The 23,652-nt window shown below is 44.4% G+C and overlaps 1 protein-coding gene across 1 annotated transcript in view; it reads left to right on the top strand.

Moving 5' to 3' along the window:
* SHROOM3 (shroom family member 3) overlaps positions 1 to 23,652 on the top strand; it is a 355,466-nt gene that overhangs the window by 311,819 nt on the left and 19,995 nt on the right. The window contains exons 5-9 of the mRNA XM_025385978.1: positions 126 to 3,309; positions 9,917 to 9,990; positions 15,093 to 15,974; positions 17,232 to 17,720; positions 20,223 to 20,373. Coding sequence (XP_025241763.1) covers positions 126 to 3,309; positions 9,917 to 9,990; positions 15,093 to 15,974; positions 17,232 to 17,720; positions 20,223 to 20,373 — 4,780 coding nt within the window. The remainder of the gene's footprint in view (positions 1 to 125; positions 3,310 to 9,916; positions 9,991 to 15,092; positions 15,975 to 17,231; positions 17,721 to 20,222; positions 20,374 to 23,652) is intronic.

Here is a 23,652-nt window from a genome sequence, read left to right as displayed (position 1 = left end):
ACCCACCCTTCCAAACACCAAACCTCTTGCACAAGAGAACATTTATAAGCTGGGTCCTCTGCCTGTAAGCCTACTAAATGATAACAGCTCAGTGGTGCTGACTGCTTTGTCTCCCTTTCTTCCAGCTCCTCTACTAGTGACCTCTCCAACTATGACCATGCCTATCTAAGGCGGAGCCCTGACCAGTGCAGCTCTCAGGGGAGCATGGAGAGCCTGGAGCCCAGTGGGGCATACCCACCCTGTCATCTTTCCCCTGCCAAGTCCACCGGCAGCATTGACCAGCTCAGCCACTTCCATAACAAGAGAGACTCGGCTTACAGCTCTTTCTCCACCAGTTCTAGCATCCTGGAGTATCCGCCCCCTAGCATCTCTGCCCGAGAGCGTTCAAGCTCCATGGACAATACTTCTGCTCGAGGTGGCCTCCTTGAAGGGATGAGGCAGGCAGATATTCGCTATGTCAAGACAGTCTATGACACCCGGAGGGGAGTCTCAGCAGAGTATGAGGTGAACTCTTCAGCCCTGCTGCTTCAAGGTAGGGAGGCCCGAGCCTCAGCAGATGGTCAGGGCTATGATAAATGGTCTAATATTCCTCGGGGCAAGGGAGTGCCACCCCCATCCTGGAGCCAGCAGTGCCCCAGTTCCTTGGAGACTGCCACGGACAACCTTCCTCCTAAGGTGGGTGCACCCCTGCCTCCAGCTCGGAGTGACAGTTATGCAGCATTTCGGCACCGTGAGCGGCCCAGCTCCTGGTCTAGCCTTGATCAGAAACGGCTCTGCCGGCCTCAGGGAAACTCTTTAGGCTCCCTGAAGTCTCCATTCATAGAGGAGCAGCTGCATACTGTGCTGGAGAAGAGTCCAGAGAACAGCCCCCCAGTGAAGCCCAAGCATAACTACACCCAGAAGGCCCAACCTGGCCAACCTCTGCTGCCGACCAGCATCTACCCTGTACCTTCCCTGGAGCCACACTTTGCCCAGGTGCCTCAGCCTTCTGTGAGTAGCAACGGTCTGGTGTACCCTGCACTGGCCAAGGAGAGTGGATACATAGCCCCTCAGGGAGCGTGCAACAAGATGGCTACCATTGATGAGAATGGGAACCAGAATGGATCTAGCAGGCCTGGGTTTGCCTTTTGCCAGCCCTTAGAACATGACTTGCTGTCCCCAGTGGAGAAGAAACCAGAAGCTACAGTCAAGTATGTCCCCTCCAAAGTCCATTTTTCTTCAGTGCCTGAAAATGAGGAGGATGCCTCCCTGAAGAGACATCTCACACCTCCCCAAGGCAACAGCCCACATTCCAATGAGAGAAAGAGCACCCACAGCAACAAGCCATCTTCTCATCCCCACAGCCTCAAATGCCCTCAGGCTCAGGCCTGGCAAGCGGGTGAAGACAAGAGATCTTCCAGGCTCTCAGAGCCTTGGGAGGGTGATTTCCAGGAAGACCACAATGCCAACCTCTGGAGGAGGCTGGAGAGAGAAGGCCTAGGCCAGAGCCTGTCAGGCAACTTTGGCAAGACCAAGTCAGCCTTCTCATCTCTCCAGAACATTCCTGAGAGTCTGAGAAGACACAGCAGCCTGGAGCTAGGCCGGGGAGCCCAGGAGGGTTACCCGGGAGGCAGGCCCACCTGTGCAGTCAACACCAAGGCAGAAGACCCTGGGAGGAAAGCCGCTCCTGACCTTGGGAGCCATCTGGACCGGCAGCTTTCCTACCCGCGGCCCGAGGGGAGGACCGGTGCCTCGGCCTCTTTCCACAGCACAGACCCAAGGCCTGAAGAGCTGCCTGCCGCCTCGCACCCGCACACATCCAGTCTCGGCCGGAGGGGGCCCGGCCCAGGCAGCGCCTCGGCTCTTCAGGGCTTTCAGTACGGGAAGCCCCACTGCTCGGTGCTGGAGAAGGTCTCCAAATTCGAGCAGCGAGAGCAAGGGAGCCAGAGACCGAGTGTGGGCGGCTCCGGTTTTGGCCAGAACTATAGGCCCCACAGGACAGTCTCAACTTCCAGTACTTCTGGGAATGACTTCGAGGAGATAAAAGCCCACATCCGTTTCTCTGAGTCAGCTGAACCCCTAGGCAACGGGGAACAGCACTTCAAAAACGGGGAGCTGAAGTTGGAAGAGGCTTCCCGGCAGCCCTGTGGTCAGCAGCTGAGCGGAGGAGCCTCGGACAGCGGCCGTGGCCCCCAGAGGCCGGATGCTCGGCTCCTCCGCAGCCAGAGCACCTTCCAGCTCTCCAGCGAGCCAGAGAGGGAGCCCGAGTGGCGGGACAGGCCCGGCTCGCCCGAGTCGCCCCTGCTGGATGCCCCCTTCAGTCGCGCCTACCGGAACAGCATCAAGGATGCACAGTCTCGTGTCTTGGGGGCCACTTCCTTTCGACGCCGAGACCTGGAGCTGGGGGCGCCTGTGGCATCGAAGTCCTGGCGGCCGCGGCCTTCCTCGGCCCACGTGGGGCTGCGGAGCCCCGAGGCGCCGGCTTCCGCCTCCCCGCACACACCCCGGGAGCGGCACAGTGTGACCCCTGCGGAGGGCGACCTGGCCAGGCCCGTGCCCGCTGCCGCCCGGAGAGGGGCTCGCCGGCGCCTGACTCCCGAGCAGAAGAAGCGCTCCTACTCCGAGCCCGAGAAGATGAACGAGGTGGGGGTCGCGGAGGAGGCCGAACCAACACCCCTGGGCCCGCAGAGGAATGGGATGCGTTTCCCGGAGAGCAGCGTGGCCGACCGGCGCCGCCTCTTCGAGCGCGATGGCAAGGCCTGCTCCACGCTCAGCCTGTCGGGGCCCGAGCTGAAGCAGTTCCAGCAGAGCGCCCTGGCCGACTACATACAGCGCAAGACCGGCAAGCGGCCTACCTCCGCCGCCGGCTGCAGCCTCCAGGAGCCCGGGCCACTGCGCGAGCGCGCCCAGAGTGCCTACCTCCAGCCTGGCCCCGCGGCGCTCGAACCCTCCGGCCTCACCTCAGCCTCCAGCTTGAGCTCGCTGCGGGAGCCCAGCCTGCAGCCCCGCAGGGAGGCCACACTCCTGCCGGCCACAGTTGCAGAAACCCCGCAGGCTGCCCGAGATCGCAGCAGCTCCTTTGCCGGTGGCCGCCGCCTCTGGGAACGGCGACGCGGGGACCCACAGGTCCCAAGGGAGCTGCTCAGTGGAGCAAACGGTGGAACAAGGGGCACCCAGAGAGTGGATGAGACCCACAGGGAGCCATCCTCCTGGGGGGCCAGGGCTGGGAAGTCCATGTCAGCTGAGGACCTGCTGGAACGCTCAGACGTCCTCGCCGGCCCTGTCCACGTGAGGTCCAGGTCATCTCCCGCCACTGCGGACAAGCACCAGGTATGTGCAACCAGCAAGTCCTGACCTCGGACTGTCCCTTCCTCCCTAGAAGTTTTAATAGGGCTCCCCAAACCCCCACACTCTCACTCCCTCTCCCAGTTCAGTTTTCCTTGTGAAAACAGAAAAGTAGCATTCGTTTTCATGAGTTGAGTTTCTCAAGTGTCCCTGCCTGGTTTCCTTACAAAGATATAGGTATCTAGATTACCTATATTGTTATACAGATTATCTATCTCCTTTTTAGGAAGTCACCACCTCTCAATGCAAAAATGCAAGGTTAGGAAAAATTAGGGATTATCTTTTTTGTTTTTTGTTTTTTAATGGATTAGAGTGTGGATCTGAGTATTTAAAACGTTTTAGCTTTGCACCCTTTCTGTTTCTATTGGACTCTGCATCTACAAAATAGCTAGAGTGATTGACATTGATAGTCATTGGTTATTGAATTCCTGGCCCTCAGCTAAGTGTGTGGCAGGTCCTGAGCTAAGTGTAATCTACATTTATTATTTCATTTAACCCTCACGATAATCCTGTGCAGTAGAGTATATTATACATGTCAGACCCCTGTGTCTCAGACTCCCACCTGAGCTCTTTCTGTGCATTATCCTGGTGAGGGGAGAAAATGAAAACTCAAAATCTCACATAAAAGGATTTTCTAATAAAGGCACCAAATGCTGCAAGGGTTATAAAGTACTTTCCCCTGAAAATTTTAAGCAATGCTAGGAATAGAAGCTGAGCATTCTGACTCCTAGGAGCCTATTAATTTCCCCAATTCTTAGCCTATCCTCAGGCTTCACTTCCATTGGAGATCAGTGGCCTGCCTCATGCTTCCCTTCCCACCAAAGAAAATAATAGGAATCACATACCTGTTAGCACAGGGAAGGAAGAACTCTGCTCCACTGCCTCCTCTCAGATTCTGCTGTTTTCCCTTTCAGAGAAGTCAGCCATTCAGCAAGCATCTGTAGAGCATGTGTTGTATGAAAAATGCTGTGTTACAGCATCAAAGGATACACAAAGGAAAAAAAAGGCTCATGCCTTTCTGGGGTTCACAATTAAGCAAGGAATACGGCCTTATATATATAAATAATTCTAATATGACTAGTGAATGTTTTGGGAATGGTGATCAATAATATGCTATGGTAAGGAAAGTGATTAATTCTGAGGTGATCTGAAAGTGCTTCTCCTGAAGGTAAATGGGATTTGGGGCCAGGATGTAAAAGATGGGCATGATGACAAGAGATTAGGCGAGAGGGAATACATTGATCGGAAGAAACCAGTTGAGACAAAGAAAGATTCAGCAGTTACTGGCTGAGAAGTTTGCTGCACTCTAGCACACACATACAAACACCCTTCTGAGAGAAAATACTGTCCCTTCCCAGATGTTTTCTGTTTAGAATTGTACAGAAATATATTCTCCCAGTATAAACCCCCGACAAATGTAGAGGCAACTTCCCATAAGCCTTCAGTAGCTTTTTCCTCCTTCAGAATGAACAGAGCTAATTCTGACTCCCTATCCTACCAATAACACACATTTAAAATCCATATATGTAACACGCAATTTCATCTAGCTTGATAGATTTTAGCAACTTAACTGCATAGCAGTCTAAACACCCTCCTTTCTCTCCCCGTGTTTTAAAGAAAATAGAAATGCTTAGGTGAAAACCAAATCATTATTGTTTATTCCCCATTAGATATTGTTATTTTGTCTTAGAGGTTGGTTGGATGGCTATGAATGTTATTTTATCTTTTCCCCCAAATATTTCTTAAGCCTGGTTGATTAAGAAATAAAGCTAAAACATGGGTGTTAAGGGAAGTGAAGAGATTCCTCCAAATCCCAATTAAATACTTTGTATTATTTGGAAAACTTTTTAGAAAGACAAGTGAATACAGAACAGTACTTGGATACCCTTTTCATAAAGGGAATGCCATATTTAGATGTTATTTAATTTGGGGAATATGCAGGCAGAAGGGGAAATATTTCCAAATGAAATACTTCTTTTGTACTGCTTTGCTCCAACAAATTCTGAAATTTCTGAACAATGCATCGTCTCTTATATTGTCACTGTGCCAGGACTGCATTCTTGAACTTCCTCCTGGTCTCCTGCACAGCAGCCAGACCTACGCTGACTGGAGAAGCATCTCACGGCAAGGCGGTCTGCTCCTTGCATCCTCTTCGTCATCTGCCTTATTTGTAGTTATGATGAGTTAAAAATAAAACAAAGTTATTCTCACCACATAACTATTGTGGTTATTTTATATATATATATATATATATATATATTTCCTATTGAATACATTTCAAGAACATTACCAGTAAGCTTTTGGGAAGGTTTGTTAATCATTTTTCTCATCCTTGCTTTAGAGAATTCTGACAAGTTAAGTGACCTTGTAGAGGCTGTCTGCCTGAGTTAAAACCAAAATGTGGAGTGTGTTTCTGCTGCTGGCTTAGTTGATGCTATCTCCAACAAATGCTGCTTGCTCTTACCAGTCAGATGCTGACAGGGCAGGATTTTACAAGTTTTTGACAAGGATTTAGCTCTTTTTCAAAATTCTCATTAGTGAGGCCTTTCTGCCTCCAAAAACAAAGTCATCATGGAAATCAGTTCCTCTGTATATGACAATTGATCCATCTCTGGCCTGAAATAATGACTGCAGGAGGCTACCATTTTGAACTACTTGTAGCCTGAGACCTTCTCATATATTTGGCAGGTCTGGCCTTTCCTCAGCCAGCTTGAAATCCTTTCTGAAACATGCAACCTTCCATTTTCTTCTCTGTAATTCTTCTTCACTGCAGAATAAATAGATACTAGTGGTGGAGCTTAAGTGCACATCAGACTCTTGCCTGTTGCCACTTTCTTTCTGTGAGACCTTGGAAAGCTTAACCTGTTAAAAGTGGGTAGGACCTGCAAAGCTACAGAAAGATATCCAACATTTCTGCCTTAGAGATAGAAATGTGTATCTGTTCATTGCATAGATTTAAAATATAGTAGAGCCTATAAAGAGAAACCCTTGGAGAAATAAGATTACTGGTGGGGATTTTTCCCCCAGATGCTAAGTTAGAGACTTCTCTGGTTCTCACAGTATTTTGTCTGATGTATAACATAATCACTATGAGATGCTGTGACAAACCTTATTGAATTGCTGAGGAAATTGCTCAATGCATGGAACCACAGTATTGGATATAGACTTGATTCTGTGGAATGCAACTTGTAAATCTTTTTTAATACCTTTCTACACGCACACATTTAAGCTTATACAAAACAGAATCGACTTTCCACAAAATGTGAAGATACAAATAGCTAACAATAATCAAAATTTTGCTGTGTGCCAGTCATTGTGTTGTGTTTTATAAGTATAAAGTTAGTCTTGGCTGGGTGCTGTGGTGCACACCTGTAATCCCAGCACCTTGGGAGGCCAAAGTGGGTAGATAGCTTGAGGCCAGGAGTTCGAGATCAGCCTGGCCAACATGGCAAAACCCCGTCTCTACTAAAAATACAAAAATTAGCTAGGCATGGTGGTGTGCATCTGTAGTCCCAGCTACTTGGGAGACTGAGGCATGAGAATTGCTTGAACTCAGGAGGCAGAGGTTGCAGTGAGCTGACATCGTGCCACTGCCCTCCAGCCTGGGCAACAGAGCGAGACTCTGTCTCAAAAAATAAAATAAAATAAAATTAGTCCTCACATCTGTGCAATGAGGTAAATACTATTATTATCTCTAAGTTACAGAAGAATGAACCAAGTCACAAAGAGGATACAAAATTTGCCCAAAGTAGTAAGGTGAGGTTTTGACCCCATACTGCCTGAGTCTTTAAGTCAATATACCATGCCGTCTCCTTGAATAAAAAGAGGCTGGGAATGGGGAAAGAGAGGCAAGAGTTAAACGTTCTGTATCTGAAAATATCAGATATTCAGCCAATGAATTTATTTCATTTTAACTTTTATTGATTACTATTTCAGTCATGCATCATATAATGGTCAAGGATGGACCAGATATGTGACAGTGGTCCCATAAGATTATAATACCATACTTTTACCGTACCTTCTCCATGTTTAGAAACAAAAATACATATCATTGTGTTGCAACTGCCTACAGTATTCAGTACAGTAATATGCTGTACAAGTTTGTAGCCTAGGAGCAATAGGCCTATACCATATAGCCTAGGGATGTAGTAGTCTGTGTCATCTGGTTTCTGTAAGCACACTCTATGATATTTGCACAAGGACAAAATTGCCTAATGATGCATTTCTCAGAACATATCCCTGTTGTTAAGTGACACATGACATCAGATTTTTCATAAGGATTTCTAGTTAATTTTAGTAGTTACTTGAAATATTCTAAAGTAGGTGAATATTGTTGTCTTCACATTTCATCAGTGACAGAGATATTGAGATAACTAACTTGGAACCCAAAACAAGAGGACTGAGATTCAGTAGACTTTAGATTTACATTATTATTATTATTATTATTTTTGGAGACAGAGTGGCGCGATCTCAGCTCACTGCAAGCTCCGCCTCCCGGGTTCACGTCATTCTCCTTCCTCAGCCTCCCGAGTACCTGGGACTACAGGCGTCTGCCACCATGCCCGGGTAATTTTTTTTGTACTTTTAGTAGAGACGGGGTTTCACCGTGTTAGCCAGGATGGTCTCGATCTCCTGACCTCGTGATCCGCCCGTCTCCGCCTCCCAAAGTGCTGGGATCACAGGCGTGAGCCACCGTGCCCAGCTGATTTACATTATTAAGTATGCTAAGAACTGGTGTATTTTTAAGTCAATTTTGAGATAATTAACAAAAATAAATTAGACAAGAAGTTGGTATAATTCTATGCCTAGTATTTTTCCCATAGCCACTGCTTTTTTGCTGTAATTGCCATAATAAGACTTTGTACTTCTTACCAGTTCACAGAAAATTTAAGTCTTGACAGTGAATATATGCTTAAATTAAAGCAAGAAATGCAACAGGAATTTATCTTCTTGGACTTGTATCAGATTGGGAAGATATTTTCCTTTGTCCAAGTGGTATTTTGATTGACAGAAGATTGAGAGAATTCTCTCAATCATTTATTACTGGGTCTAATTCCTTTATTTTACCCACATCCACATAAATAGTTTAAGCTTGATATTGTAGGGGCCAAATCATGTGAATACAGAAGTTAGATTCATTGTCAAACTGAAATGCAAAGGATATAATAGGATATGAATATATATTTATACTTTACTGTGTTAGGAGCTCACATGGGACCTAGGCTTTTCCAATTAATTATTGGCAAAGTGGCACATTCATGTCAACATAGGGAAAAGTGGTGGGAAAAGACTTTTAAAGGACCATAAATTTCATGGAGAGCAGGAATTCTCATTCCCTACAATGATACTTGAGTGAATCAGAACACTATGGAATTCATTTTTCTCAAGCCATTCAAGTCTGATTGCATCCAGCCCAGCTGCCATTCAACCTGTAAAGATTCCATGGCAAGACCTTGGGCTTTGAGATCATGGCTTGAATCATAGTTTCTCCACTTACTTAACTGTGGGCAAGATATGTCACCTCGCTGAGCTGCAATTACATACCCCGCTTCCAATTGTTATAGATTAAGTTACAAAAAAAAAAAAGTCAAGTGCCTAATATTCCAGGCATATAATTTGTTGGTGCAAGGTACTTAGCAGAGTGTCTGGTACACAGTAAATACCCAGTACCTGTAGCTGCAATTATGAATAATGTTCAGGGGTTTGTTTCTTCTGCCTGCTATCACCTTTGACCCTTTCCATTGCTTATTAGTTTCTCAGCCACTAAACAAAAACAATGAGGAACGGGGTGAAGAGCAGTTAACCCTTTGGGCAGGGTTAAATGGCAAAATAAATTACTGAAATTAAGTTAGAGATTATATATGGATTTATTTTTTTCTGGTTTTTGCCTGTCTCCTGTCATAAATAATTGGGAGTTGAATGTATTATCATCAATAGCAACATCATCATCTTCATCGTGGACCTGAACACAGGGACCAAATTGTATACTGTCAAAAACTGACAACCCTTTCAGGACCCCAGTATATACCCTCATTGATAAAAAACAACTACCCCTGAAAAGTCCCTAGAGTTATTGATCTCACATGTGAGTGAACTTTTTCCCAGAACTTATTGCAACCCAATTACAATCCAAATTCATATCTTCACTAATTGTAACTAAGGACATTTGAGATTTTTGCAAAATGTAATAGTCTATCCTTTCCCGTCATCTCTCATATTTCCCTATTGCCATTTGAAAAGTTTGACCCATTGAATTCATTGTCTTCGTTACCCTATTTCAAGTTTAGCAGTTGTTTTGAACTCTGGAGATAATCGTTAGGAGACTTCTCTTACTTAGGAAACATCCTTGTTAGAGGAGGCACCTGGTGAGACAGACTGAAGTTCAAATTCTGACTCTGCCACTTTTTTTTTTTTAAATCTTCAGCTTATCTCCTGCATCGATGCCATGGGATTATGTAAGAGTGCCACCACGTGGCCTGACAATAGTAGGTTGCCAGTAAATAGGTGTTTCTTCTCCTTTTTACCCCACCCCCTTGGTAAATTTAAACACCTGTTTATTGGCAGTAATGCTGTGTCTTTCTTGTGTTTCAAGGATGTGCTTTTGGGGCAAGACAATGGCTTTGGTCTTGTGAAGGATCCATGTTATTTGGCTGGTCCTGGATCTAGGTATGTACGTGTACTTATGATGCTCTCCACGTATGAATGCTGCTGGTGTTAAACTACTCTTGTTCCTTTCTACAAGAAATTGAAATATGATGTTGTATAGTGTCACATGCTTTTTTGATTTGTCTAGGCCATGGATAACTTTTTATTTTCCACTTAGAAATGATTTTGAGAATGACACTTGTTCAAAATAGGTTTTGAACATGTGCTATTGAGGACAAGGTAGACTTGGCTAATCAGTTTGACAACAGAATAATTAATGGAGGTGCTTTTCTCGCGCATGCCCCTTGGCTCTCACAAACAGGGCCTCCTGTGTGGCTGATCTCATCCAGCTCTGTGTGCAGAGCATCACGTCTGGTGACCACAGTGCTAGGGAAGAATGGGCATTTCATGAACAGCTTCACAGAGGAAGGCAAACTGTAAGCATTGGAGGTGAAAAATAAAGCTCAAAATCATAATTTTATACATGTGGGGATAGAAAACAGAGGAAAGTCATTTTTTTAAAATGCCATCAAAATCATATTCTAGGTAGAAAAATATAATGAGCACTTTTTTAGAATTTAAAATTTTGAACTGTTCACATGGGACTTAATAAGTAGAAATTTCCAGAAAGGGTTTTTCTCTGAACCATGTACTCTGTATGTAGTTTTAATGCAGCATTACAGAGTTATCTACTTTAATCTATTATTACTAATGATAATATGCCTACACCCTACCTACTCCTTTCCATGTTTTTAAGCCATTTCCTTAATTTTTCTTATATTTCATTCAATCATTGTTTCTACATTCACCTTCTTAATAACACAACGCAATACTGTCAAGTAGAAGCAGCCAACATGGTCAGGAAGTAGGTATTAATTACCTGCTTTCCAGCCAACATCAGCCTTCTATATTTATATGCTCTTGCTCCTATAGCTGTGTTGACAAGGAAGAAAGTATTCAAGGTGAGACTGAGGACTTTGGTTAGTTTGGGTGCATTAATTAAAAGCTAGAGACAAGGAAAAAGTAACAATAAACTAGAGCACTGCTAAAGAAAATTGGTCTGAAATCAAAGGTGGGACTAAACAACAAACAATCAAATAACCCTATTTAAAAATGGGCAAAGGTGAAAAAAGAACAAGATCATGTCCTTTGCAGCAACATGGATGGAGCTGAAGGCCATTATCCTAAGCAAATGAACACAGGAACAAAAAAACAAATACCACATGTTCTCACTTACAAGTGGAAGCTAAACATTAAGTACACATGGATACAGAGAAGGGAACAATAGACACTGGTGCCTGTTTGAGGGCGGAGGGTGGTAGGAAGGTGAGGATTGAAAAAACTACCTATCAGGTACTGTGCTTACCTGGGTGACAAAATTATCTGTATACCAAACCCCAGCGACATGCAATTTACCCATGTAACAAACCTGTACATGTAGTCCTTGAACCTAAAATAAAAGTTGGAAAGGAAAAAAAAAATTGAAGGTGACAGGTGAGTGGACTGCTTGTTGGCTCAGTGGCAATATCGACAATCTGAGAAACACAGGTAGCAATTTTGTGGGGAGGGGGAAATCTTCCTCAACAAAACTAGTTCTGTGTTTAAAAAAAAATTATGAGCTGTAAAAATGCCAAAAGAATAAATATGACAAGCATCACATACTGCTGAATAACTGAAATGCTTGTCCTGTTCTTCAGCAACTGACATTAGCATAGGTGCAGCTGCATGCCTAATGCTTGCTGAAAAAGATAGTGATAATTTCAGGACATGTAATTTTCAGCTGTCCTGGGGAAAAGCATAGGCATGGAAAGTGCAGCCCACAGGAAAACATGGGAGGGACTTGATCACAGATCCTGCGCTATGAATTTTGAATACTAAAAATTCTGCTTGCAGCGTGTTTTTCTGACCACCACAACCAAGAAGACACAAAAAAGTATAACATTCTTTTTTTTTCTAAAGGCTTGCATGGTCTTTTACCATAGTCACTCTATTAATAATAGTAGGAAGACAGAAGTCCCATCAACTGTGGACAATATTGAAATGTCAGAATAATTTGGAAGGTGGAATTTGGAGGAATGTGCCCTCTGTCCTCCATGGATGCTTATTAGGATCAGTTTTCCTCCATGCGGACATAATTCTCTCTAACTACATGAAATTCAGACTTTACATTAGTGCTTTTGTAAAAACATAAAATACTCTAATTTATAGAAAAATAGAGATTTTGCGCCGTTCAAGTTTTATAAGAGTTTGATGCCTTCATGGGTCACAAAGAGACAATAGTTATCATTATTATATACTTCTTTCCTGCTTTCAAACTATTCTCCATTCTTTTTAGCTTCCATTTTAAAGAAAAACACTAGAGGACACCAATCAAACTAAATTCAGACATTCACTTGTTAATTTCAAACATAAAAATTTACTTGTCTGTATAAAAATGGGCAAATGATTTAAATAGACATTTCTCTAAAGATGGCAGACACATGGCCAACAAGCAAGTGAAAAGATGCTCAACACCACTAATCATCAGAGAACTCAAAACCACAATACACAATGAGATGTTACCTCACACACATTAGGATGGCTGCAATTAAGAAAACGAAAAACAAGTGTTGGTGAGGATATGGGAAAATTGGAAATCTTGCACACTGTTAGTGGGAATATAAAATGGTGCAGCCATATGAAAAACAGCATGGAGGTCTCAGAACATTAAAAATAGAACTACCATATGATCTGGCAATGCCACTTCTGAGTATATGTCCAAAAGAATTGAAAGCAGGGTCTCCAAGAGATATATTGCACACCCATGTTCATAGCAGCAGTATTTACTATTCACCAAGAGGTGAAAACAACCCAAATGTCTACTCATGACAGATGATTGGATAAAACAAAATGTGGTGTAGCCATACAATGAAATGTTACTCAGCCTTAAAAAGGAAATTCTGCCACATGCTACAACATGACATTATGTGAGGTGAAACAGGCCAGTCACAAAAAGACATACTGTATAATTTCACTTGTATGAAGTGCTTAAAGTAGTCAAATTCATAAAAACACAAAGTAAAATGGTGATTTCCAGGGTTTAGGAGGAGGGGGAAATGGGGAGTTATTATTTAGCGGGTACATAGTTTTAGGTTGCAAGTTGTGAAAGTTCTGGAGATCTGTTTCACAACAGTGTGAACATATTAACACTACTGAACTTAAAAATGGTTAAGATGAAATTTTATGTTGCTTTTTTAACCACAGTTTTTAAAAAGTGCTTTTTTTAAAAAAAGCAAAACAAAACAAAGGTGAGACTAATTGCTCTCAAAATCCATTCTTGAATAGTAGGATTCCTGGATACATATCAGCAAGATTCTGGATGAGCCTCTCACACTGTATTATAAAAGGGACTTGAACAAAGTCTTTTTTTTTTATCCCAAACTTCATTCCTAAAAACACAAAATAATCACCATGGAGAAGCATTCTCAACCAAGCTAAGCATTTACTACTGATATTATCTTCAAAAAGAAAATGCCACTTTAATACAGTCTGTGTAAAGTAAGGTCACACAAACTAAAAATATCATATGAAAGTCTATTGGGCTGGATCTTTAAAGGATAAGTGTTATATTGTATGTTTTAGTGATGTCTCCCCCTTTAGAAAAGCCTCAAGATATAATAAATAAAATAAAGGCATCTGAATTAGTCGTTAAAACATCAGATTTCAGCTGACTCCACGTCCTCTTAAAGGATGCTGAGTTTAAAAACAGTTTGTATGCTACAGTCTGGAGAGCAGCTGGGCAAAGGAGACGTCACTGTTCAACAGACACTTGCTGAGGGGGTACTTGGTGCCAGGTATTGGGGATGCCAGGATGGATGAGAGAAGGGAAGAGCATCCCCAGCAAATCTCCTTCCTCGGGGTTTCTAATATGCTCATGGGGGAAGCCACCAGGAAGTGCAGAGTGGCTACTCTTCACTATGGGGAGGTTCCTGGTAAAGAAACCATGTTTGAATGAAAGGGACCGGTCATCGGAAGGGAGGGGTTGCATCAGAGAGAGAGGTGGGCCCTTTATTTCATCATCTGCATCTGTGTGTAATAAAGGAAAAATAAAGGCATGAGAAGAGCTAATTTGGTTCTTTGCCATCTTCTTCCACCACGCATTCTGCTTGCCTGGCACTTGGATGATCTTGTGGCAAGCCCTGTATTATTGCTCTGATGTGGGACTGAGTCACCGCTCCCTCAGAGGAGTCTGATCCGTGAGATGAAACGTGCCATCTGCGGTCCAGATTCACTCACAGAGCCAGTCAGGGAACTGCAGACAGGGAATGTACAAATCACGGTGGGTTTGCTGGAGAGCTTTTTATCCTCACATTAACTCTTGCATAGCAGGCAGTGCCACAGACTCTTTTTCCTTTGTTTTGGTTTGTGGTTTTTTTCTCCTTTAGAACACAATAACAAAAGTTTTGCGAATTGTTGGGTTTTTCCTCGGAGTCTAGAGTACAGTTGTTTAAATCACCATGTACCATATTTGCTTATTATTGCCAGCCTCTTTCTCGAGAGGTAACTGTTTATTAGCTCCTTAGGTGAGCCTCTCCCCCTCCTTTTTATTTTTCATCAGATGAAATGAAAACACTAGGAGAGTGACCAAACGTAAATAAAACCTTCAAATTCAGCAGCCCATGCAAATGCTTTCAAAACAGACCTCCCCCATGGGGATTACACTGGGAGAGAAGAAGGCAGTGTTATTCTTCCCCAGAGCTCGGAGCTATTTCCTGAAGTAGTCCTAAAAGGGGCTGCAGAAATGTACTGTTTGTTTTTATATCCTGAAGCCTGTCCTCAAAAGCTGCCTTATGTTGCATGGTGTGTACAGGATGTGGGGGCGGTGAGAGGGTTAATAAAAGAAAATGCCTTGTGAACCCAGGCATTCCATGTGACATTTTCCTGTAGGAATTTATGCCTGTCGAGTACTAGTTTAACATGGGTCTTCCTGTGAGCAGCCAGGGAGGACAGTGTGCAGTTTCTGGGGGGAGGAAAGGAGGTCCTCCTTCCTCTTAAGTGCTTTTCTCATCTATGTAAGGAACATTGGGCTGCATGCTTGCCCCTTTCTTCAGAGCTGTAACCCTCCTGTCTGTGTGCTGTTCCAGGTCACTCAGTTGTTCAGAAACAGGCCAAGAAGAGATGCCGCTACTCTTCCACCATCCCACCCCTCGTTGGGGTGGTTCAGGTTGCAAAGCCATTGGTGATTCCTCCGTTCCTAGTGAATGTCCTGGAACCCCGGACCATCAGAGGCAAGCCAGCAGGACACCCTGTCCCAGGCCACCACTGGCAGGAACGCAAGGGCAGCTCACAGACACCAGGGCTGCACCCCTGACCCCACTTGGCACCCCTCTGCCTTCAGCTGTTCCCTCTGGCTACTGCTCACAGGATGGTCAGACAGGGCAACAGCCTCTCCCGCCCTACACCCCTGCCATGACCCACAGAAGCAATGGTCACACCCTGACCCAGCCTCCCGGTCCAAGAGGCTGTGAGGGTGATGGCCCAGAGCATGGGGTAGAAGAGGGAACGAGGAAGAGGGTCTCACTGCCTCAGTGGCCACCGCCTTCTCGAGTGAAGTGGGCCCACGCAGGCAGAGAGGACAGCCTTCCTGAGGAATCCTCAGCCCCTGAGTTTGCAAACCTGAAGCACTATCAAAAACAGCAGAGTCTTCCAAGTTCGTGCAGCACTTCTGACCCAGACACGCCTCTTGGGACCCCGAGCACTCCAGGGAGGATCTCCCTCCGAATATCTGAATCCGTCCTGCAGGACTCCCCGCCACCTCGCGAGGATTATGAAGACGAAGTGTTTGTGAGGGATCTGCACCCCAAGGCCACGTCCAGCCCCACGTTTGAAACTCTTCCCCCACCCCCACCTCCTCCACCAAGTCAGGAAACCCTGGTGTATAGCATGGATGACTTCCCTCCACCTCCTCCCCACGCAGTGTGTGAGGCGCAGCTGGACAGTGAGGATCCTGAGGGGCCGCGCCCCAGGTGAGTGAGCAGACTGGGCAGGTTTCCTTCACTAACAGGAGAGTGTCATGCCCCAGGTGGCCCAGGTCCTTCTGCTGGCCACAGAAGAGACCTGGCATGGAGATGTTTCTATACAGCTCGGCTCAGGACAGTATTCATCTGTTTGCCTCAGGAGGTAGTTGGACCAGTGTCATTGGGTACTGAGGAGTCAGGGTGGCAGAAACAAAAGCTGGAACCCAAGGGGCACATTTCACTTCTGGGGACAGGATAGGCTCAGGCGGTCCAAGTAAATCCCTCCTCCCTGGCCGAGTTCTGAATCAGTTAGGAAATAAGACAAAAGAGGAGGGCATATAGAAGACAAAAACATCACTTTTATTACTGACAGAGCTAACATGAAAGAATATGACTTCAGATTGTAAGTGGGCCCCTTGATACTGAACCCCCAAGTTAAACAGGTTTACCTACTTCATCAAAGGTCATGCTAGACACACAAATACACATAGATATTATTATACACAGCCGTGAGGCAGCCTCAGTCTCAAAAGAGAAGAGACTGGGATGTGAATGCTGAGCTTCTCTTTCCAAAATCACTCCATGTCCATAGGAATAAAGAGTAGGGCTCAAGATCAGTAATGTTTAGGGAAAACCTCTTGGAAGCTAGGAGAATGAGAAAGCAGCATTCCCCAACACACAGTCCCTAGAACAAGTGACCTCTCAAAACACCAAAAAAACACATTGCCTGACAGCACCTTTGGAGTAGCTTTCTTTAAACACCGCAAGAGTGACTTATTACCACTACCCCCTGTTAATTTAACCTAGACCTTTCAGAAATCTCTGGAATCTAACAGCAACATTCACGCAAACTGAATTCCTATTCCATCTTCCTCAGGAGATGACAACCTCCTGACCAGCTGCTGGGCTCAGGAGGCCCTTTAGAGTGCTGTGGTTTTCAAAAGACGGGGTTGACCTCAGAAATGTGACTATCTCACCCCACTCCTATGTATATATCTATGTATGTTTGTGTGTCTAGCATGAACTGTGACTAGGTAGGTAAATGTTTTTGATTTAGGGGTTCGGTATCAGGAGACCCACTTACAATCAGAAGCCATATTCTTTAACATTAGCTCTGTCAGTAAGATGTGGAAAATGTGGAAGATGTGGAAAGCTACAACCCTGATGTGGAAAGCTTCTCCCTCAGTCTTCCTCCACCCTCTTATCATCACCCTTCTCTTATTACTTTCTCTTTCTCTCTCTCTCTTTTTTTAATATCCCTGGCAGCTCCAACAAACTTTCTAAAGTGACAATTGCAAGGGAAAGGCACATGCCTGGTGCAGCTCATGTGGTAGGTAGTCAGACACTGGCTTCCAGACTCCAAACTTCTATCAAGGGTTCAGAGGCTGAGTCCACACCACCCTCCTTCATGAGTGTTCACCCCCAACTTGCTGGATCTCTTGGTGGGCAGCCAGCACCCATCCGGACTCAAAGCCTCACCCATGATCCAGTCAATGGAACTCAGGGTTTAGAAAAGAAAGTCAATTCTGATCCTCAGAAGAGCTCAGAAGACATTAGAACAGAGGCTCTGGCCAAGGAAATTGTCCACCAAGACAAATCTCTGGCAGACATTTTGGATCCAGATTCCAGGCTGAAGACAACAATGGACCTGATGGAAGGTTTGTTTCCCCGAGATGTGAACTTGCTGAAGGAAAACAGCGTAAAGAGGAAGGCCATACAGAGAACTGTCAGCTCTTCCGGATGTGAAGGCAAGAGGTAAGTCCCTGGTGATGTCTTCAGAGCGACTTACAATCGAACTCCTTCCATGGGGATGATGATAAGTCTAGGACTAGTTGCCTGATGTTTTCCCACTTCCACAGCTCCTGACCCAAGAGTGCCATTTTTATCTCAGTCTTGCAGGAATGGCTCTGGGAGGAAGGATGCGGGACAGATAATGCAACAACAAAGAAAGTAATAGTAATAATGATAATAACTGCAATTAATACCCATTTTTCACGTGTCAAGCATTGTATTTATTTATTTATATCAACATTATTTAATTTTCACAAGAACTTGCTGAGGTAGCTACCAATTTTATCTCCATTTACAAATGAGGAAACTGAAGTACAGAGGAATTAAGACCATGCTCACCAAGGTCATTGAACATGAGAATGATAGCACCTGGATTTGATCACAGCCCCATGACTGTGTCTGTGTCCAGCAATTACACAGCGTCCCCAGCTCAGCGAAGGTGTACTTGCCCGTTCTGTATCAGAGCTGCTCTGGCAGAGAGGCCCTCAGGGCTCGGTGCTGGGAAAGGAGCAAGTAGAAGTGGTGAGCGTGGCCAACGTCTTGCCGAGACTGAGAGGGGAAGGGCTTTGTAAGGAGGAGAGCCTAGAGAAATAAGTTCATGTATTACACTGACCCTTACCTCTGAGGCATTAAGGTGGGTGTTGGCACAAAACCTGAAAATCAGGAAAGGTCTGAGTAGGGGCGCACTCTCTGGTTTGGCCCAGTCCGTGAGCCTCTACTTCTGAAGCTCCTTGAACCAGCCATGTAACTAACACGTGCCCCAGTGTGCAGTTCGTGTTTTTGATGCTTTTCATTTCTCCTGGGTTACTGCAGTATTTTCTTGCATGTTTTATTTCCTTAAAAGACTACTATGAGAAAGATTGAGTAGCTTTCATTTTCTCTTTAATTTTCAGTGAAATCTTTGTGGATTGACAGTCTGGGACTCAGCAGTTAGTGGCTTCCAGACTAAATAAAAACAGAACATTTTATCCAAATTTAGGATTGCATTTTAAAAATTTCCAACTGATCCTAACTAAATTACTAACAGGAACACCACGTTTCATTTTGTGGAGGAGAGAGAAAGGAAAGAGCTGTGTGATACTTACAAGCTATTTGTCATGTTGTCAGAAGCCCTTCTAATTCAAGGCCTTAACTGTCACCTTGTCCATTCCCCCGCTTTTATTTTCAGATTTGGGAAATAGACTAATTGAGGTGAAGTGATTTATCCAGGGTCATGTCTTTAGCAAACACATACTGAGCACCTGCAATGTGCAAAGTAATCCACTGGGTACTATGGGGACCCCAAAGATACTATTTTTGTGGATGTGCCAGTCAGTTCGCCATGGGTGGTTGCAGTATGGTCATTCTGTTCTCTGACCACTGGCTGTAGAAGGACCAAAGTAACATCCTTAGCAAAGTATTTCGTAGCGTTACCACTGAAAATACATGTTTACTCCATCAGTTTAGAAGCAGAATGGTCATGTAGCTTTTGCAGCACTGAGATCTTCCTGGGGATTTAAAAAATAAATAAATAAAAGGCATGCGCCATCTCCTGGTGGAAATAAGCATTGTCCTGTTGGGCGTGAGATAGCCAGTAGCCATTGTGAGGGTTGGTCAGATGCCAGAGAATCCCATTTGTAATGCGGTGGACATATCTGAAAACAAAAATGTATTAGAAAATCTTTTCCCTGTCTTTCAATTAACTGGATTAAATGTGGTCATTGTTGCTTACTGGGACAGTTATCAAGCGGGAAACTAGTAAAGATGATTTTTGTGTGTGTGGTTCCTTATTTCATAGTAAAATGGTGGGCTAGATGTTAAATAATATCACAAGGTTGAATAAAGTTCCTCTCCAAGAGAATCTTACTTCCATAGAGTCATTTATTCAGTGGGTCGAATATGAATTATAGGCTGAAAGGCAACTCAAATGTGGTAAAACAGAGAACACTAGATAGCAGGTTTCTCAATTCCGAGTTTTTTCTTCAGCCTTGAAACATCCCTATTATATTATCAATGAGTAGATTTTATATCTTGTATTAGTTCACTGCGGACCAGCAAACTGCAGATTTCCTAGGCTTATATGGGATAGCAGGCATACTTGAGAAGGAAAATTTTTGTGTGTTCAAGCAACAATACATAGTAGGCACTGGAAAGATTACATAGGAAATAATTGACCTAAAACCTGAGGTTTGTGCAGCACCTTGAAAATACTTTCACATTGATTGAGTCATGGTTCCACACTGCCTTTCTCTGGAATAAGGAGTCAGTATCGTTCTTATATGAATCACAAAAGCAGAGAGGTTTGCCTGGCTTCAACAGCCTTGTACATAGTAATCACTCATTACTTAACAGTTACTAGTTTATCCTAATTTCTGGGAAAGAAATTAAATAGAATTGTCACGCGCTTCTGAATGGACTGACGTCTGCAGTGAAACAAAGCCTCTGGCATGCTCTGTATGGCTGTACTTTGTGCTCTTTCTGGCCCAGGAATGAAGACAAGGAAGCAGTGAGCATGCTGGTCAACTGCCCTGCCTACTACAGTGTGTCTGCTCCCAAGGCTGAGCTGCTGAACAAAATCAAAGAGATGCCAGCAGAAGTGAATGAGGAAGAGGAACAGGCAGATGTCAATGAAAAGAAGGTAAATAAAGAATGGGATGCCCTTGTTCTGCTTTCCCCAGAAAAATCGACAAAGTCCACGTAATCAGCGTGGTGACTGGGCCTCTTGAGGCAGGTGGGGAAAGGACCTGTCGCATCACCAAATTGCACCAAAATCATTAGACTTTTTGGATTTACATGGCACTTTAACCAATTTCCTCTTAGCTTTTCTGCGAGTAGGCAGGGCAGGTAAGCTACTGTCCTTTTCATTTTTACAAATAACAGAAGTGAAACTTAGAGGGATTATTTCTTAGAAGTCTCATAGCCAGGACTTGAACCCAAGTACCTAGCCTCCCAATCCAGCACCAGGACCCTGACACTGTTCTCAGCTGCTGTTTGGCCAGTGCCAACGGTGTGTGTAATTTTCGTGTTTCATGGTCAAAAGGAAAATGTAAAAATCTAGAAACTTTTTTAGGGAAGGAGGCCAATTGTCAAATGACACTTCTGAGAAAAAGTAATATTAACTTTTATATCTTCCCCAGCCCTCTTTGCAGGACCTCAGTGAATAGCTTGAAAGTGCAGGACTGGAATCTAGTTGTTAGCATTTGGTACTCCTACAGAGATTTCAAATGTTAGACACTTAAAAAATGACCGTGGTGCTGCTGCTGTCTTCCCACATGCCATGGAGATCTAAACTGGGCTGTGTCTGCAGGGGAGAAAGTTCTCGCCATTCCACTTTCTCTATAGCACCAGAGGGGCTGCCTTCTGCTGTGCTTGCAGCTCTCTATGCAGCTCGGGCATGCGTGCTGCAAAGGAAAGCTTGCTTGCTTCTTTCTGAGCCTGGAATGTAAGTGGTTTTCAGTGATCCTGATTCCAGGAGAAACTTTCTAGGGTCATTTTATTTCATTTGCTCTACAATGTGTCCCAAGCTGTCTTGTCTGTTGGAATGAAACCACAGGATACAGACCCGAGGAGCAGAGGGTAATTGGACAGGAGGGATCTTTGCAGCACCTCTGGCTCATGACTAACATGCTGATGCAACCATTGTAGTAGCAAGTTCCCTGCTAGCCCAAAGTTTTCCTATGTACAGACTTGTCATTGTATACCCCTGATATGTACCTGCCCTAGCACAGCTAAGCACTTCATTTAACAGGTCCCCTGATTGCAAATAAGACCACTTGGCTTTTGGTCTGTCTATATTTATCCCAAAGAGAGAGCTATGTATATACCCTTACATGTACCAGGTTGCCATGGCATCTTTAACTGAAGGTTTTACAATTTTTTTGTTTTCTGCCTGTGGGCATACCTGCTTGACAGTTGCAGTGTGGCAAATACTCATTGCTTTTCCTCCCTATCTTAATTTTTAAGTGGTTTTTTTTTTCTAACTTTTTAGAATCGGGGGCATAGGCAGGTTTGTTACAAAGGTATATTGCATGATCCTGAGGCTTGCTGTATGATTGTATGCATCATCCAGGTAGTGAGCATAGTACCCATAGTAGTTTTTAACCTTTGTCCCTTTTCCTTCCTCCCCTTCTTTTATTCCCCAGTGTCTGTTGTTCCCATATTTATGTCCATGTATACCCAATTAACTGTTTTCCCATCACTTTCAATTATCACCCTCTCACACGAAGCATTATGTGGCAAAAAGTATTTTTAGATTGAGAATATGAAAAAAGAGAGAATTAATTCATCCTCACGGGAAATAGGTAGCATGTATTTCATTCCAAGTGCAGGCTATGTGTTTAGTTTTCTTTTCAACACAATGCTGTACTATCTTATTTGCACAAAACTCCTCTGACACTTGTACGGCCACATTTTATGCTAATGAGAATTAGAGGGCTGGGGTCACACAGTTAATAGATGCTAAAGTCAGATCTAACCTTATGTGTTTCTGACCCTAAAGCTTGCTAAAAATTGCTCCCAGGTCAGCTGCCTTTAAACCTTGCTGCCCTGGGAACTGAGCTAAACTGGAGGTTCTCTGGGTATAACTAACCAGAGCTAGAGTTTGAGATTAAAACCAGTTAAAGCCGGGCGCGGTGGCTCAAGCCTGTAATCCCAGCACTTTGGGAGGCCGAGACGGGTGGATCACGAGGTCAGGAGATCGAGACCATCCTGGCTAACACGGTGAAACCCTATCTCTACTAAAAAATACAAAAAACTAGCCGGGTGAGTTGGCGGGCGCCTGTAGTCCCAGCTACTCGGGAGGCTGAGGCAGGAGAATGGCGTAAATCCGGGAGGCGGAGTTTGCAGTGAGCTGAGATCCGGCCACTGCACTCCAGCCCGGGCGACAGAGCGAGACTCCGTCTCAAAAAAAAAACAAAAAAAAAATAAAATAAAATAAAACCAGTTAAAACCCATTTTAAACCAAAAATATGAGAACAGCAGTGTCTGTGACTTGAGGACTGAGGAGTTTCAAGTCATTTGGAGTGCCTTTTTGAGGAGTCACGGGCTTAGGAAGACAAAACCCCACTCAGGGTGAAAGGGATCCTAGGGAGAGGAAATGTCACAGCCACATAACCAGGGCCTGGCACCTAGCACGTGCTCAATAAACATTTGTTTCATGAAGTTATAAAGTGCAAAACTCCCAAGTTGAATTTTACCATTTAACTGAAGAAAAATATCCAGAAGGCCACTGTGGAAAGGTTCTAGGATTAGAGTCTATGGCCTTGCTATCCTGAACACATCTGATCTCAGAAGGTGACCAGGGTCGGGCCTGGTTAGTACTTGGATGGGACATCATGGGATTAGAATTCAGAAGAAAAAAAAAATCTGGAAGTTAAGCAACTAGCTTGACCTTTCTTGACCCTTTTTTCTTTATAAAATGGAAGTGGTAATGATCTCTCACATAATAGTTGTGGGGTCCAATTAACTGATGGATATTAATGTGCTTTTTAAGCTGCAGGGTGTAAGAGCATATCATATCTTATTAGAGAAGTGTTAAAGGCAATGTCTTGTAAGTATGCAAATATTGATGGCATCTGATATCTTTTGTGTTAAGATATTCAGTGAGGGCCGGGCGCGGTGGCTCAAGCCTGTAATCCCAGCACTTTGGGAGGCTGAGACGGGAGGATCACGAGGTCAGGAGATCGAGACCATCCTGGCTAACAAGGTGAAACCCCATCTCAACTAAAAAAATACAAAAAATAACTAGCCGGGCGAGGTGGCGGGCGCCTGTAGTCCCAGCTACTCGGGAGGCTGAGGCAGGAGAATGGCGTAAACCCAGGAGGCGGAGCTTGCAGTGAGCTGAGATCCGGCCACTGCATCCCGGCCTGGGCGACAGAGCTAGACTCCCTCTCAAAAAAAAAAAAAAAAAAAAAAAAAA

Source organism: Theropithecus gelada, chromosome 5 (assembly GCF_003255815.1).
Source record: "Theropithecus gelada isolate Dixy chromosome 5, Tgel_1.0, whole genome shotgun sequence".
In the NCBI taxonomy this organism is placed as follows: Eukaryota; Metazoa; Chordata; class Mammalia; order Primates; family Cercopithecidae; genus Theropithecus; species Theropithecus gelada.
Note: the sequence above shows the minus strand (reverse complement) of the source record. Positions and strands in the feature narration are given on the sequence as shown.